Source organism: Myiozetetes cayanensis, unplaced genomic scaffold (assembly GCF_022539395.1).
Source record: "Myiozetetes cayanensis isolate MyiCay16 unplaced genomic scaffold, myiCay2020 scf3, whole genome shotgun sequence".
Lineage (NCBI taxonomy): Eukaryota > Metazoa > Chordata > Aves > Passeriformes > Tyrannidae > Myiozetetes > Myiozetetes cayanensis.
Genome location: NW_026087521.1, coordinates 13,182,300 through 13,198,483, shown reverse-complemented (window position 1 = coordinate 13,198,483; position 16,184 = coordinate 13,182,300). Strand labels below are relative to the sequence as shown.

At 39.5% G+C, this 16,184-nt stretch overlaps 1 protein-coding gene across 4 annotated transcripts in view; it reads left to right on the top strand.

Moving 5' to 3' along the window:
• The window catches only part of SRPK2 (SRSF protein kinase 2), a 140,148-nt gene that overhangs the window by 32,842 nt on the left and 91,122 nt on the right, over positions 1–16,184 (top strand). Inside the window, exon 2 of one of the 4 annotated variants that reach the window (XM_050325146.1) lies at positions 16,042–16,105. The exons of the other annotated variants lie outside the window; for them this stretch is intronic. Coding sequence (XP_050181103.1) covers positions 16,068–16,105 — 38 coding nt within the window. The 5' untranslated portion in view covers positions 16,042–16,067. The remainder of the gene's footprint in view (positions 1–16,041; positions 16,106–16,184) is intronic. 4 annotated transcript variants of the gene reach the window in all.

Below are 16,184 nucleotides of genomic sequence, written 5' to 3'. Positions count from 1 at the left end.
ATTATTTTGGTAACTCAGAGGAAGACACTAATATGTAGAATTTATTTAATCTGTCTGAAAGTTAGTGGTTGAGAATTGTCATCATGCCTCTTCAGTCAGTGGAACAAGTTAGCATAGGAAAGCAATTTTTTCTCTCTTAAAAATAATGCTGGTATGCTCAATGATCTCCATAGTACTCTAGGGAATTATACACTGCAGATGCTGGGTTTGGTAGCTTTTAACACTGTTCCAGCTAGATTTTTAAGAGGACCTTTGGACATAGAAAAGCATAACATAAAATAATTTAATTTACACTTTTTTATGTACTTCTTCTGGATCTGGCCTTTTCTTTATCTAGTCACCTTATGTGCTTTCTCAGGCAGGTAACAGAGGAATGATAATTGCAATAAATATCCTTGAGGGATAAAGCAAGTCCGAATATTTTATCGATGTCAATCACTTTTCTTGGTGATATTTCTAAGTGAAAATAAACCAGGGCAATGTTAAGCCTTGCCTTTTTTTTTTTATTATTCTTGTTGGAGGAGTGCTCTGCTGACTCATGTTGATTGGGAGTTTTTCCAACTTTAACATAGCAATTTGGGGGTGTTGCATATTTAAGAAAAAAAGAGCAAACTCTTCTCTCTTGTCTTCTAGTAAAATAAGCATGAAAAATAACAGCAAAAAGTAATCAAAACTCTGAAAAATATCCAGTTTTCAAATGCATATTTTCCTTTTTGTGTCCACGATGCCATTCTACTGCCTTATTCACAAGTTTTTAATGGGCAAAAGCTGAATTTCTAATTTGAAAAAGCAGACGCTTCAGGTTCTCTGAATATACTTTGGACTCTTAAAGTAAGTGTAAATTGTACTCAATGTGTTATATTTTCCAGTACAGAGGAATCTCCAAAACATGGTTTTAAATGTAAGGTGCTGGGTACAATTTGTGGACTCGTCACTTCCTCGGCTGTTGCTGTCATTGCATAGTTGCTTGTTTGAGGAAAAATTGGGGAGTGCAGGCTTGGGGTCTGTAGTAACGTCCTCACTGTCATGTCCTTTTGTGGGAAAAGGAAGGATGTGTTATTTTACAGTATATTTTCTGGGATATTGTCTAGTCAGTGTATAGAAGAACACACATCAATCTTCCTTAAAATATTCAAAATACTCTTGCTGTCCTTTTTCTAAACAACCTCACATTGGCTCACTTAAGTTGAGCACATTTGCTGCATTCAGTGTTTTCCCTTACAAGATTTAGTCCTCATCTTTTTTTAGTTTGCTTTTCTTCCTACACTCTCCTGAGCTTTCTCATTCTCCTTTGTCTACTGTGTTCAGCTATCTATTTTCACCTTGGCAACATTTTATCCCTGTCAATTTTCCTCCCTTCTTGTTCTCCCAGAAGTCTTGCTGTACTTTTCTCCTGCTTAGTGTTTTCTCTGCTTGCAGTGATTTCTGCTCATTTTGTTTTGTTCCCTGTATTTCCCAACAGTCTCTCTACTCTCTTTCATCTCTTTTCCCTCATGTAGTTATTAATTAACATTTGAAGGTAAATTGGTGATTCTTATGACTTAACAAAATGACATTGTTTAGAATCAACTTGTAAGATGATCTTTTCTTCTGATGTTTATTCATTGTTTCTCATTGCGAGTGTTAAATACCAGGAACAAATAAAGATTATATAAACCTATTCATATTCTATGTTCCCTAAAAGTAGGGTGAAGTACTAGTGGCATTTAAAAGTATATCATCTTTGAAGTGTGTTTCCTTCCTTGTAAGGGAGCCAGATGATCATAGGTGGGATTTGTCTGGGCTAGACTTGCCAGTCCTGTTGAAACTTGAATGATCTGATTTTCGAGCACATATCTTCTGTGACTGTAAACTTGGATACTTTAGGCAATGGTGAGTAGGACAATGAAACTAGAAGAGAATTCAGATACTTTAACTTTCTGTGCTCTTTCATCAGATTTTTTATTTTATTTATAAAAAGGGAAATGGTCTAAGCATGGGATGCACCCTTTCTCTGAGCCCTCAGCAAAACATAAAATAGCAGGTCGAGTGTTACCTACCAATCTGTTTTTTCTTCCCGTTTTCTTTTTCCTTTTGATGTCTTCATGACTGTATGCACTGGTCTGTTTTTAAAACAAAGTTTCTTTTAGTTCAGTAGGGTTTTATTTTTATGAAAGACGTAAATGACACTGTTGGCAGTCTGTTCAACATTGTATATTGCTTAAATATTGCTCCAACAACTGCCAAAATTAGGACTGTGTTGTTGAAAGCCTGTCTTGCCAACAGTGAAGTCTCTGCTCACGTATGCAGGAAAAGCCTGATATGTACAGGAGTTCTGACATCCTGGTTTGAAGATGCATCTGCTGGTTACGGACATGTGGCAGTGGTGTCATTTTCTGACTCATTGGTTGCAGCCACCACGGCTGGGACCTGGGTTGGAGTGGGATGATGGGTAGGGGTGCAGGGGAGGAGAGGGCTGGGTAATGTCCTGCACTTGTAGTGGTATGGCTGCATAAAATCTGCTTCATGCAATTGTGGAGAGGATGGGAGGTGCCAGAGGGCCATGAGGGGCTCCTGAACGATGTCACCACACATTTGCAGAGTGGAGGGTGATGACTCGCCACCTACATCACTGTGTCTTCACTGCAGAAGAAACTATTTGTAGCCAGCTTTTAGGCAAGACAATACCAGGTTTCTCATGTGATTGCTGAATAAGTGTTGGGGAAGTCAGATGGAGAAGGGGAGAGGGTGTGAAGAGAAAAAGGTAGAGCTAAAAAAAAATAACCTGGAAAATCTTAATGTTTAAGAGGTAGGCTTGCAGACCAGCGAAGTACACTCCTTATTTTTCATCAGCAATGGCTGCTGCTGATATAATTTGGATGAGATATTAATGAATGAAAAAAAGGCAAGCAGCAGAGATGTAAATAGCTTTACCAATTGCAAGATCAGATCTCATGTCTGGACAGACCTCTGCTTCATATAAATACCTCCATTGTTCTGGTTACTTTTAACTCCTTTCTTTTCTATGGAAATATTTTGTCTCTAGCAGCCAGAATTTTTTCTGATCAGATTTTTAAAAATTTCTTATAATTACTCCTTTTCTCGCATCTTTCACATATAGATACTTCTCCAGATTCCTGTGCAATCCTTTACTGGTTTTGCATATCTAAAAGGTTGCTGTAAAAAAAAAAAAAAAATCAACATCCTATTTCTTCGAAGAAGAGAGCAAAAGCAAAGCAAAGGGATATTTTGACATGTATTTGCATGCGTGTATGTTTCATCTATAACATTAAAAATATTCCTAATGGAAGTCTTTCAGGACTAGAAAGCTTTCATAGCACTCCCTTAACTGGAAGCACTCTGTATTTTTTCTTTCCATTTTTGTAAATATGGTATGTTCTTTTCCTATATATTCAGTTACAGATATTCAATACATGTATGTATTATACTGTAATTACATTCAGACTTCACAAAGACAGGCATTTGAAGAATTAAAGGTATTTCTGTTCTTTGCAAAAAAGGAAGTGTAAGTTGGCTGAGTGCCAAGTTATTAGTGTTGGGGTGTTTAACATTTGTATCAGTTTAAATAAATACTTTCCTGTGTTACTGCTATGTCCAGAGGGATAGGGAGAAGCCCAATAGAAAAATCACCAGTGTCTCTTCGTGTTGCTATGTAGCTCCAGGGTGCACTGGCAGTTAAAGAGTAAAAATGCTATATGTGAGGAAAATACTTAAAATATAATTAGAAGGTTCCTCCTTTTGCGGGCATTGCATGCATGTTTAAAATTTGTGAGCAGTACAATCTTGTCTCCAGTAATAATTCTGCAATTTAATTTTTCTGTATTATAAACTTAAACTTGGTTAAGATGTTGAATAAGAGGTAGATCCATTTACTTAACTAAAATACTTTAAGATAAAAAAAGGATACTCTGTTAATGGAGAAAGATATTTGTTCTCAGGTACAATTGTTACGTCTTTATTGCTGTCACTTGATGTGTGTGTGTTAGAAAGATGATTTCCTTCTGTGTGGTGTCTGGCTCTTTTTGCTTTCAGTGGCAGTGGTTATGGCAGTGGGAAGGCAGATCCATGTGTGAGAGGCAGGGATGATTACAATTAGTGCTCGTGGATTTCGGCTGACTGGAATGTGGTGGTGGTTTCATGTTAAGTTCCCTCTGCCACTTGGGTACTTGACCTCAGAGATAGCAGAGATGTGTGCAGGTGCCATGATCCAAAGCCTTTTCCTTGCAGTAACTGATGTTGGCCTGGCAGGCTCTGATGTGATTTCAGTGTTCTTCAAGAGTTTGTGTTGGCCCTTAAGTTGTCCCTTCAACAGGAAACAAGCTGCCAAGAGCATACTGAAGGATGTCTGACTGGTTGGATACAGAATTTTGAGGTTTTTTGTAATACTGGGAAGGTTGCTGAGACAAATCCTTAATATTTCATTCACTGGTGAGTGATACCCAGAGCCTATACATGGCCAGGCTTATTTACACAGGAGTTGTACTGTGTCCAAATACAGGAATAAGAAGTAAACCCAGGAGTATTGGATATTGTTTGGTGAGTGTGGCACGGTACAACTGGTGTCAGTATCTTGGTTTTGGCACTTTTAATGGTGGCTGAGGATGTTCCTCTTGCTCTTACTCCTTCTTCATGTGCAAAACACTTTCTGTTTCTCTCTTCTTCCCCTTGTCTCCTTCATTATAAACCATAAGGAACATCTTATATGAAGTTTGACAGAGACAACTGTGTAACCTGCCTGGTGTTCCTGAAGAGTTGCACTTTGTGTACCAATCAGATCCACATGGACCCATGTCCCTGTGGGGCACAAATCACTGCTAAAGCGGAGAGGTTTTTGGCTTATTTTGTGCTTGGGATGACATGTGCCTTTTTGATGGAGCTTTTTCTGAGAACTGCTTGTACTCTTAGGAGGCCACAAAAGGTGAAACAAACCCTGTCTCATGCTCATGTTCTAGAGGAACTGAGTTGAGAACATCTCTTTGCACCTGAGAATTCAAGGAGTATAAGAGCCTGATGATCTGCTGGATAAGAAGTGTTGAAAACCTTGCAAGAGTATTTGGAAAAGCCAGTTATATAGATACTGTGATCATCACAATGTAAAAACTTATTGAAAAGCATTCAGTGAATATCCTGTCAAAATATCTCAATTTAAAAATATTTCTACTATAAGGATTTTTAACTGTAAAATTTGTAACAAAAGGTAGAAAATATAAAGCAGTGAATGACAACAAAAAGTAAGACTTAGGAGAAATTCTAACCTGAAGTTTAAGGTTATAACATGTATTCGATAATTGTGACCCAGTTTAATCCTTTTGGGTAAATCGTGTAGCTTCATCTCCTAGGAGAGGCAGGAATCTGTGTGCAAGATTTTATGAGTCATTGCTTCAGTCTTTATAAGGTAACATACGCTTGACTCAGATCTGGATGAATAGAAACCTGTTTTTTCTTCAAGCCTGGAATTTAATTTCTCATTCTGCTACATTAGAGCAATTTATTTTCTTCTTGGATTTTGAAGAAAAAGCACATAACAAATGAAAAGTAATAGTTGTTGAAAATATGAACAGCACTTAAGGCATTTAGGCAAATTATAGACCAGAAAGAAAATGCTATTATCAGAAGGATCCTAACACAGTAACAATTGTACACTAGATTGTAAAAGGAATAAAGTAGAAATATTTTGGATTAGAAATCAGAAATTACTTGTTTGGTCTAGTGAGTTAAGACAGTAAAGATATTAGAAGTGATGTAGTTTGAGAGTGTCTAACACTCCATTATTTTGCTGGAAGTTGAATTTTTTCAACTTCAGCAGAAAAGCTGTCCATGCACACTCAGCAAACCATTTGCCTTGCTCTGGACAAGGTTTGGAAAATACAGCTAATGACTTACTGTGTTTTAACTAGGAGTAATAACTTCTTAAATTACTCTGTCTCCAGCTACCTAATGTCCAAATGTTTCCATATGTAAATGTTTTTGCCTAGTAACAGAAGGCAATTGGCAACTGAAGGACACTTTTTAACATACTTAAAATATTTTGGTTTTTTTTTTTTTTCCTCCAAAAGGATAAACTTGTAGAAATAAGCTTTCTGTTTTCCAGCAGCTCCAAGAAATTTTCTCAAGTATGTCCCTGTCCCCTCCAAACAAAACCCTTCTCATGAAGGTTAAATACATTTAAATAATGAAGTTCAGTGTATAAATAATTAGGGAATAACAAGCACAGTCATGTTTGGGGTTAACGGTGCTTTCTTTGGTGTGCTTTACTGGTATTTAATGTGACAAGTAGTTACGCAAAAGGAAGTTTAATTTTTTTTTTCCTTTGCAGAATGGCTTTTTGTACAACCACAGATTTTCAAACAAACTTTTGGCAGAGTTGGTTATTGGCCTGAGATGGGAGGAGAGAGGGAAAAGCAACAACTTGGTGCTGGGCATACATCTGGTACAGTGAATGCTGCCAGACTCAGCAGAACTACCAGAATGAAGAATTCCTCTTACTGTCACCTTTGTGTTTCAGTAAGCACTTTATTAATGAGCTCTACATTCTGACAAAAGATCAAATGACAGATTATGTCAACAGGGCTTAGTTAAGTTACATGGGTGACTAAAAGAAATTCAAATTCATTGCTAGGTTTAGATGTAATTCTGCTTTCTTTTGTTATAATGGGCTGTTTGTAGAGTAATTGTAGCATATCGAATGCTTTTCTTCTTAAATACCTAATGCTTCCTCAAATTTATCTACAAACTTCCTTCAAAGATTTCCGAATATAATTTGACTCTAGAAAAAATTCTTCCCAGGTATTACTTATGTGACTTATGTTATATATTTATATATTTGGAAAGTGTTGATTGTATTGTGGATGTTCTCAAGGTTCTCATTTCCACTCTTGTGATCTGCGGTGTATGTTTCCTTTTCTGCCATGTTTCATTCCTTTTTGTATCCTGTGTTTTTCAAGGTCCTCCTCATGGTGAAGATTCAGTGAAATGACGTTTTAAAATGATAGTACTGTTGTTGCTATTTTTCTTGAATAAAATACCATTTTTGAGTAAGTCCTCAATGAATGATTTTTCATTTTCCTCTGCAAAAACAAGACAATGACTACCATTAAAGGTATATAAAGGCATATATCTGTCTTTCAGATTACCTTTGGCCTCTATTCATGTTAAGGAGAACAGTGCCAAGCAGGTAGGCAGAGTCATTTGAATGAAAGATGTCTGTCTTTAAGAATTAGGGTAGATGTAACTCTTGGGTACTAACTGGGGATACTAAGCCATTTTGCAGGAAGACAGGTTTTCCTCAGAATATTTTGTAAAAGTATTACTTTTCAAACTCAGCTCAGGTATGGAAACCTCAGTTTGGAAGGATAACAGTGATATTACTATGAATATATTCTTTAAAAGTACCTGAGCAGATGATTCCAGTAGAGTTTTAAGTATATCAGAAATGTGAAAAATCAGTTTCTCAGTCTTGGAGATCACTAGAAGATCAGATGTAACCTATGGTTTCTTAAAGTGAAAGATTCAGTACTGTTAACATTAAGTCCATTTAATGTACCTGTAGGTACTGAGTAAATCCATCTTCCTCTTTATACAAGTGGAAGTGAGTGATCCATCAGTGCTGGTCACTTTTTAAACATCACCTCCTAACGGGCACAGGAGCAGGCAATTCCCAAATGTGGGAAGTCAAGCAGGTGAGGCAGAAGACCAGCTTGGCTGAACAGATATCTCCTCTTGGAGATAATGCAAAAAAGGAAGGTGTATGCCAGTGGAAGCAAGGTCAAGTGAATGGGAAGAATTCAAAGATTCTGCTGCTGCTGTAGGGAGAAAATTCATGCAGCCAAAGCTCAGTTGGAGTTGAAGCTGCCAGAAATGTGAGGGACAATAAAAAGAGTTTTTTTCAAATATGTTAACGGCAATCGGCAATACAGAAATATCACTGGTGCCTTACAGGATGAGGATGGTCACGTCACAAACAGGAACAGAGACAAGGCAGAGGTGTTTAACACTTTCTTTGCCTCTGTCTTCAACTTGGAAGATGAACCAAGGGGGTCTGAGTGCCCTGAGCTGGAGGACCATGACTTCCAGAAGGATCAACTCCCAGTCGAACCTGAAATTGTGTGAGATCTGCTGCTACAGCTGAATCCCTACAAATCTGTGGGGCTTGATGGGATTCATAAAAATCCTCAAAGAGCTGACTGATGTAATTGCAAAGCCTCTTTCACTGATTTTTGAGTAGTATTGGGAATCCAGAGAGTCCCCAGCTGACTGGAAGCTGGCATATGTCCTGATTTTCAAGGAGGAGGACCCTGGAAACTACAGGCCTGTCAGTCTCACCTCAATGCCTGGTAAAGTTATGAAGAAGATTATTCTAGGAAGTACTGAAAAACACCTGAAAGACAACACAGTCCTTGGTCACAGCCAGCATGGCTTCGTGAGAGGAAAGTCCTGCTTATCAAACCTGATTTCCTTTTAAGGCAAGGTAACCTTGATCAAGGGAAGCCAGTGGATGTAATCTTTTGGATTTCAGTAAAGCTTTCAATACTGTCTCTCACTGGATCTTTCTGGACAAAATGTCCAGCCCACATCTGGATAAACACATCATGTGGTGGGTGAGCAATTGGCTCACAGGTCAAGCACAGAGGGCAAATAGTGAATGGGGGAACATCAGACTGGTGACCTGGCACTAGATGGTTCCACAGGGCATCATCTTGGGCCCCATGCTTTTCAACATCTTCATAAGTGAATGATTTGGACACAGGACTGGAAGGGACACTAAGCAAATTTGAAGATGACACAAAACTGGGCAGAGCTATTGACTCCCTTGAAGGCAGGGAGGCCCTGCAGAGAGACTTTGTCTTGCCTCACATTAGAGGGCTGGGCAATCACCATCCATATGAAGTTCCACAAGGAAAGGTGTTGGATTCTGCAACAGGGATGGGGCAACTCTGGATGTCTGGAAAGCAGTGCCATGAAAAGAGACCTGGGGGTCCTGTTCGACGGCAAGTTGAATAAGAGTAGTCAGCAGTGCCCTGGCAGCCAGGAGGGCCAATCGTGTCCTGGGAGGCATCAGGCAAAGCAGTAACTAAAACCTGACTCTTACAAAAATGTTTAAAATGCTGTGCATTTCGTTGTTATTGACTTTTTCTTATACATGCCTTTAGGAAAGGAGGGAGTTTGCTTTATCATTTTGAAGTAAACAGTTTCTTAAAATAGCGATTTTAATATTTCAAGTATAGCATAACCTTAAAAGTTCTATTGTAATTTCCTCATGCCCTGAGCAGAAACAATATTTATGATACTGAAGAGGAATAATACTAAAAATATTAATGTAATCTCCCCAACAGAAGATTGCAAACAGCTGATTTTCTGTCACTTATTCTTCAGTGAGGCAGACACTGGCTTGTGTTTCAGCATTGCTGTGAATGTTATGCATGAGAGACCTGAAGAAGTCTATAAAAAAACATACTATTTTTTTTTTTGTCACTTCAAAAGCGTAGTAACATCTGGAAGAACAATTTATTTTAGGGCAGTTATACTCTCTGTGCTTCCATACTACCTCATTTAGTATTCATATGTTTATCAAATTTAGGCTTTTTCTGTGTTTGTACTATTTTGAAACCCCTGGTGCCAGAACCTGTGATTCTATTTTAGAACTATTTATTTTAAAAGTATGTGATCTAAAACATAGCAACAAGTGAACCTCTCAAGTCGTGTGTAAATCTGCCTGATTTTGTCTAGTGATACTGAGTGCCTCATTGGGAGAATTTTGTTTTATTGCTGTCTATACTGTTAAACGTGTGACTTGTACAACAGTTGTCCACAGCTCAAAACATAGATCTGTCCACGTAAAATCACATTAGTGATACCGAAGTTCCTAATGCATTTCTTGACTTCAAGGCTGAAAATTTACGTGGAATAGGTAATTTGGTTAATTTGCTTTGTGTAATATTTTCAGATTGGTCTTTAGAGATTGACGTGGGAAGCAGGATTATTTGTTTTAACAGTAACGCTGGAAGTAGTCAGCTTAGAGCAGGATAAGGGTTTTATAGGAAAATTCTAAGATCCAAGCAGCTGTAGCACCAATGTGACATAAATATGGAAAAGACAGTGGAGAATAGACTAGGATGGATATTGATAGGGAAAAGATGTTTAAAGATATTGTAGAAGAAAGACTAAAATCACCTCGAGTTTGTGTCCTAATGTACATACGTACACAGAAAATGGAAGAAAAGCCCTAAACCTTATCATAAAGTTTATGATCAGGTTAGACTAACAAAACATGTGGATGAGCCTACTTATTGATTAAAAAGCAACTATGTTTTTCTTTCATCTGTTAAATATAATATTTATTTTAAGAAGAATGCATGGAAATTTGGGTGGCAAGGGTTTACATTGCAAAAAAATGAAGGTACTTATGTTTAGCTGCCACTCCATCTCATCCCTTACAAAGGGGATGGGGGCTGGGGAGAAGCTGTATTAGTTGAGTTCTGCAACAGTGGATCTCTGCCCTGGATAGATTTAATACATGCACCATCAGTAAGATATTTTAATCTTGACTGATGAACATGTTGTAGACCATTGAGATAATCTGTTTGCGGTAGACATGATTAAATTTTTACTGAAACAGTGACTTCTGTCAGTTGACTTTGAAATTGTGGTGACTCTGATATCTACCCATATGTCGTAGGGAACAGTTTGTGCAGTGTCATATACCTTGTCTGCACTTTTCCATCTGTTCTTGAGCAGCAGCTAGGGGGGTTTTTTCTTTCTTTTCTTGTGGAGAGCTCTGTGTGGTTTTTATTGGTAAAAATAAATAAACAAAACTCCGGGCTAGTTCTGCTCCCCTGTTCTTTTTTCCAGATTATGTTTACATTTGTCAGAGATTCCTAGTTCCCATATCTGATTTTTTCTTTTTTTTCCCCATTATTGAAATAAAAAAACTTCTCTTCTTTGTCTTGCATAAAGAGTTTCTTCCCTTATGCTTTTTGAGGGGGTTTGTTCTAGAATCATTGTGGAAACTTCATGTTTCTTGGAACCTTTGGCATGATGCTTTCCAACAAATCCCCTTTGAGTTTAGAAACTGCCAGCATCTCTTTGTAGAACTCTGCTCTCCATTTTTCCAAGCCTTTGGTCTCATTTTTTGGCAAAGCAAATGATCTCTCTGTAAAAGAAGATCCCTTCGTATTTTAACTCAATGTGGTGTCTTTTGCTCTGGTCTAACACACAACTTACACCTGAACATCTCAGAGGAGACAAACATCTAGGCTGAAAAAAACCCAATAATTCTGAGCACAGGTCCCTCTAAATGGTTAGGTTCTGCTTTGTTTTGGTTTAAAAAAATAAAAATCCTGATGATTATGAAGTCATTTTGGGCAGTGCAGAGCCTTTCTGTTTTTTGTTTTCATTCAATCACAGCTTGAATAGTATGGCTTTAGAGACTTACCGTATCTGCTTTGCTCAGGCCTTGGCTGAGTGCCAGTTGTCTGCCACTCAATCTGTACAGAGTGCAAAATTACTCAAAATGGGCTGATAAAGTGCATGGAATGACTGAGGAGTTGGTGACAATGATACTGCCCAATAATTGATACAATAATTTATAAAAACAATTTATTGTCATTCTGTAACTGGAGAAATCAGTTGTATTAACCGCTGCTTTGAGATTTGCAAGCACTAATTTTCGTTAATCTTTTTCTCAGCCAGTGTTAGGATCTATTCTTCTGGGTGTGGTTCTACTTAACAGTGCTGAGTTTTTGTGGCCTCTGAAATTAGGACGGTACAGTGAGAATGTAAGTGCTTGCTCACTAAGCAGAGGTCCACTGTACCTCCGGGTGCTGATCACTACAGTTATCTAATTAACTCATGAAAGCCATTAAAGGTGTGGTTCTTTGTCCTGAACAACCCAGCATTTACCTCTGTGCCACAGCACTTGAAGATCAACCAAAAGTGAAAGTGTTCTCTTTGTTAAGCTGGAGGGTCTTGAACCAAGAGGCCTCCAGGAAGAGGAAGAGGTGCTGAATTGTAAAACTGCCCTTTTTGTTTGTTTGTTTTGGTTTTGTTTTGGTTTTGTTTTGTTGTTTTGGTTTGTTTATTTTGATTTTTGTTTTGTTTTTGGTTTTTGTTACTTTGAGTTTAATAAATGTTACTGTAATTTGCATTCTTCTGGACACAAAGGCTGCTTGAGCAGGTGGCACAGTAACCGCAATTTAATGGTTTTTTTCCTTTTTTTATTTGGACTTGAGATGCAATTTATATGTTCTAATAAATTCTGTAAATAAGCCCAGATTTCTGGATATGTAAATTATAAAAAATCAAAATAACTGAAAATATTACTGTTTCTGCAGCCATTGGTCTTTTATGGCTTAAAGGCACTTCGTATAAAACTCATCTGTCTTATTTTGGAGATATTATTGTATCAAGACTAATAATGATGGTATCAGCCTGACCTTGATGGGGCAGTATGGATGTGTAAAGGTACAGATCTGTTTTTAAAAATTAACAAAACAGGTCCACTTGCAAAAGTCATAGATAGCAGAGACAAAAGATAGATAAATCCCAAATAAGAAAATATTTCAATCTGACAGAAGAGAAAAAGGGAAAGAAAAACTCCAAAACCTTGTGATGGAAATTTTATCAACTCATGGAATGGAATGCTCATTAAAACACTAGAACTTTTTTTCCCTATGAAGTCTCATTTAAATTCTTCTTACAGCTATATTAAATATATCTTTGTTGTCACTTGGTTACCAAAAATAAAACTATATTACGTGCTAAAATACCATGGGGAAGAAATGTTTTTTAATCTTTTGGAACATCTAGAGACTTTAAGTTTGCGGTGAAGTAACTTATATTTTGGATTTTGTTTTTAAATTTGTAGGGTATTGTCTCAACTGTGATACTTTCTAAACATCCACTGAAAAGCCTTTGTGGAGGCTTGTTGTGGAATGGATCAGTTGATCACTTTATTTCAAACTGCAGATTTTGTTTTGCTATAAAGTCCTGCCTTGTTAGTATCCATTTATATAATCAATTTTCAATTTTAACAGGGTTAAGCATCTTCAGAAGGAATTAAAAAATCTGTTGGATTATCAGATTGAGGAACATATTTACAGTCAGTTAGTGCCAAAGATCTGTGGTAGGGGAAATGAGCTTTAGTTTGCATTTCCAATTCTCAATTTTATCTCCATGAGAGTAAGCAGTTGAGAGCACTGCCTTCTAACATTCCTTCACTAAAAAGGGTGGGGGAGGAAAAGCTGAGTACTAAAGGGATGAATTTGCTTCACAAAGTTTTTGCAACCTTGGGTCTTCTCCGTCCCACAAAAATTTCTGTGATGTAGCTTTTAGCTTTTAGTACTGACAACACAAACGTGTTGTCACATTTCATTACCCATCACAATGGGTAACAAAAGCATCCTGTTCTTGTTGAACCATATTGGGTCAGAGTAAGAAGAGAGAATCCATAAGGAATTGCAGGTGTGTTGGTCCTTAAAAAAAAAAAAAAAAAGTAGACGTACTCTCTTTTAACCTATGTGATACGATGTAATCTGTATTCAGAGACTTGTCACAGTAACTGTTTTCTGAATTTTCTTAAAAGCAGTGTCTTTCTGAGAAATATTTTTGCAGTGTTCTGAATACCTGGTTGAGTTCTGCAGTATATCTTTTTGATCGTACTGTGCCACTGTTCTTTGGTCTATTTGATCTTGTGCACTGCCTTCATACTGTTTGAACATAAATTTGTTGGAAAATACTGTGTAATGATAACCCTAATATTGCACTTGTTTAAAACAATAATTCAAATAAGTAGCAATATATCCAGTGCATTTCATAATTTGTGTGATCAACACCAATGTCCTATGTTGCACTACAAATCTGCTTTAAAATAACAGATGATTGTATAGTTGAAAATGAAGAGGTATTAAAGCTGTTTGTGGAGCCTTTGTGCCGTACAGCATAGTTCCTAACATGTCAGAAGTTTTTTTACTGTAATATAAGTGGGTTTTTGAGTGACCAGGTGTTAGCCACTGTGTGGTTCTAAGTTATACTTAACAGCTATATTTGATTAAAAAAGTTGATAATTTGGTGTTAGGGGTGCTCACTGGTGTTTTATCATAGATTGTGGGGTTGTTTTTTAATTGGAAAAAACCCCAAACAGTACCCCAGGGAATTTAGTTGATGCTGTCATTCCATTTTGTTAGCTGGAGAACTGAGGCACAGAGGGAAAGATGAACGTGGCCTAAATGAGAACTGCTGTGAACCTTTGGTAGTGAGATCCAAGAGACCGGAGCAGCAAACTTGTTCTTTAGCAGGCTGCAGTTCTGGAGCTGTCCCAGAACCTGGGAGGTTTCTTAACTGCAGCCTGGACGTTCCTGCAGCAGCTGGACTTCTGCCTGGGTCGGGAGTGAGTCTGGGTATGCAGGGAAGGCTGCTGGTAGCTGTGACTGTAGGAGCACCTGCTGCCTGGGATGGACAACGGTAAAGGAAGGTTTTTTATGGTCCTTGCAGTCACTCAGTGGAGCCAGCTGTGGACATACTGACATTTCACAGACATGTCTTCAAAGATCTCAGAAGCACGTACTTTGGATTTGAAAACTGAGATACTTCATGGAGATTCCTGTGATCAGTATCTTTTGGGAAGAACAAGTGGCATATGCTTGATGAGGTCATGATCACTGCTGGCTTGCAACCCTTCCACTGAAGCATGAGGGTGGTAATCTCATTCAAGCAGTAATATTTTTGTAACTGTGGTTGACAAAAAAATCTAGTTGTCCAGTTTCTCTTCTTCTGTTTTCAGAAATTTCTGGGGCTTTGTACCTGAGATATGTTTAAAGAGAGGAAGAGAGGTCAGATTGAAGCTCTTTGGTCATGGAATGGTTAATTCCAAACGGTAGAAGCTTACTGTGGCTGTAAACAAGTGGACATAGTGTTGTCACAGGTCTTACAGGTGTTTCCATAGGTGGCACTATGGTCTCTGGTGAGGATAGGATCTTAAAATGATGCTCACCATCCATGACATGGTTCTTTGTATTTTTTGGGTCACCAGCCTCTTGACTCCAGAGCTCCTGGTGAATTCACTTTTCAGTAGTGTCTGTTCTGCTTGACAGGATCTTGTGCACCGAGTGGCAGGGTGATCTCCCCTTGGTGACAGTCACTCCGGGTGTCTGTGCCCAGGTGTGTGCTGCCAGGTGTTTTGGGGACAAGATATCAGCCCAGGCCTTACAGGTGCTGGAATGGTGATTACAGGATCACAGAATATCCTGAGTTGGAAGGAACCCAAAAGGATCACAGAGTCCAGCTCCTTGGCCCTGCACGGGACCATCCCCAAGAGAGTCACACCATGTGCCCAAGAGCATTGTCCAAATACTTCTGGATCTCTGTCAGGGTTGGTGCTGTGACCACTTCCCTGGAGAGCCTGTTCCAGTGCTCAGACACCCTCTGAGTGGGTTAATAGGTATTAAAAAAAAAAAAAGAAAGAAAGAAAATGAAACGTTACTTTTCAAAGTGTATTGAGGGCATTAGAGGCAGAGCACTAAAACCCAAAATCCAGCTCTGCCTAGCGCCTTCCACGTCTGGTTTCTCACCCGTGCACGAAAAGTAGTGGTTTAATACCTCGTTCTTTGTGACAGAAACGATTCAAAGAGCCATATTTTCCAGGGCTCCCGATCTGCGAGGTTTCCGCGGGTGTGCGGCGCGTCTCGGCGGGATGGCGGGGCAGGCTCTCCGTGCCGCGGCCCCTCCGTTCCGGCGCTGCCCCCCGGGCCGGGTGCCCCCCGCGCTGTCCCCCGCGGCCCGGCGGGCGGTGGCGCGGTCCCCCCGGCGATGGCGCGGGCCGCGGCGCGGGGCGGCGCCCCCCCCCCGCCCGCGCGGCGATGGTTGCGCCCGCCCGCCCGGCGCGCGCGGTCATGTGCGCGGGCCCGGCCCTGCGAGCGCGGCTGGGCGGCCTCGCACAGCGCCGCGTCCCGGGGCCTCCGCAGGACAAAAGGGCGCAGGGAAGCGGCTCCCCCGGAACGGCGACAGGGCGAGGCGGCGCCGGTGGTGAACGTTTTCTGATTTTTCCAGAAATCAAGCAGAAGACTGAGCTGCTGATGTCAGTTAACTCTGAGAAGTCGTCCTCTCCAGAAAGGTACGGCCGCAATCCCTCCCCCCACCCCCTCCACCTCCGTCCGCATGAAACGCGGGGGCTTCTCCCTTCTCCTCCTCCG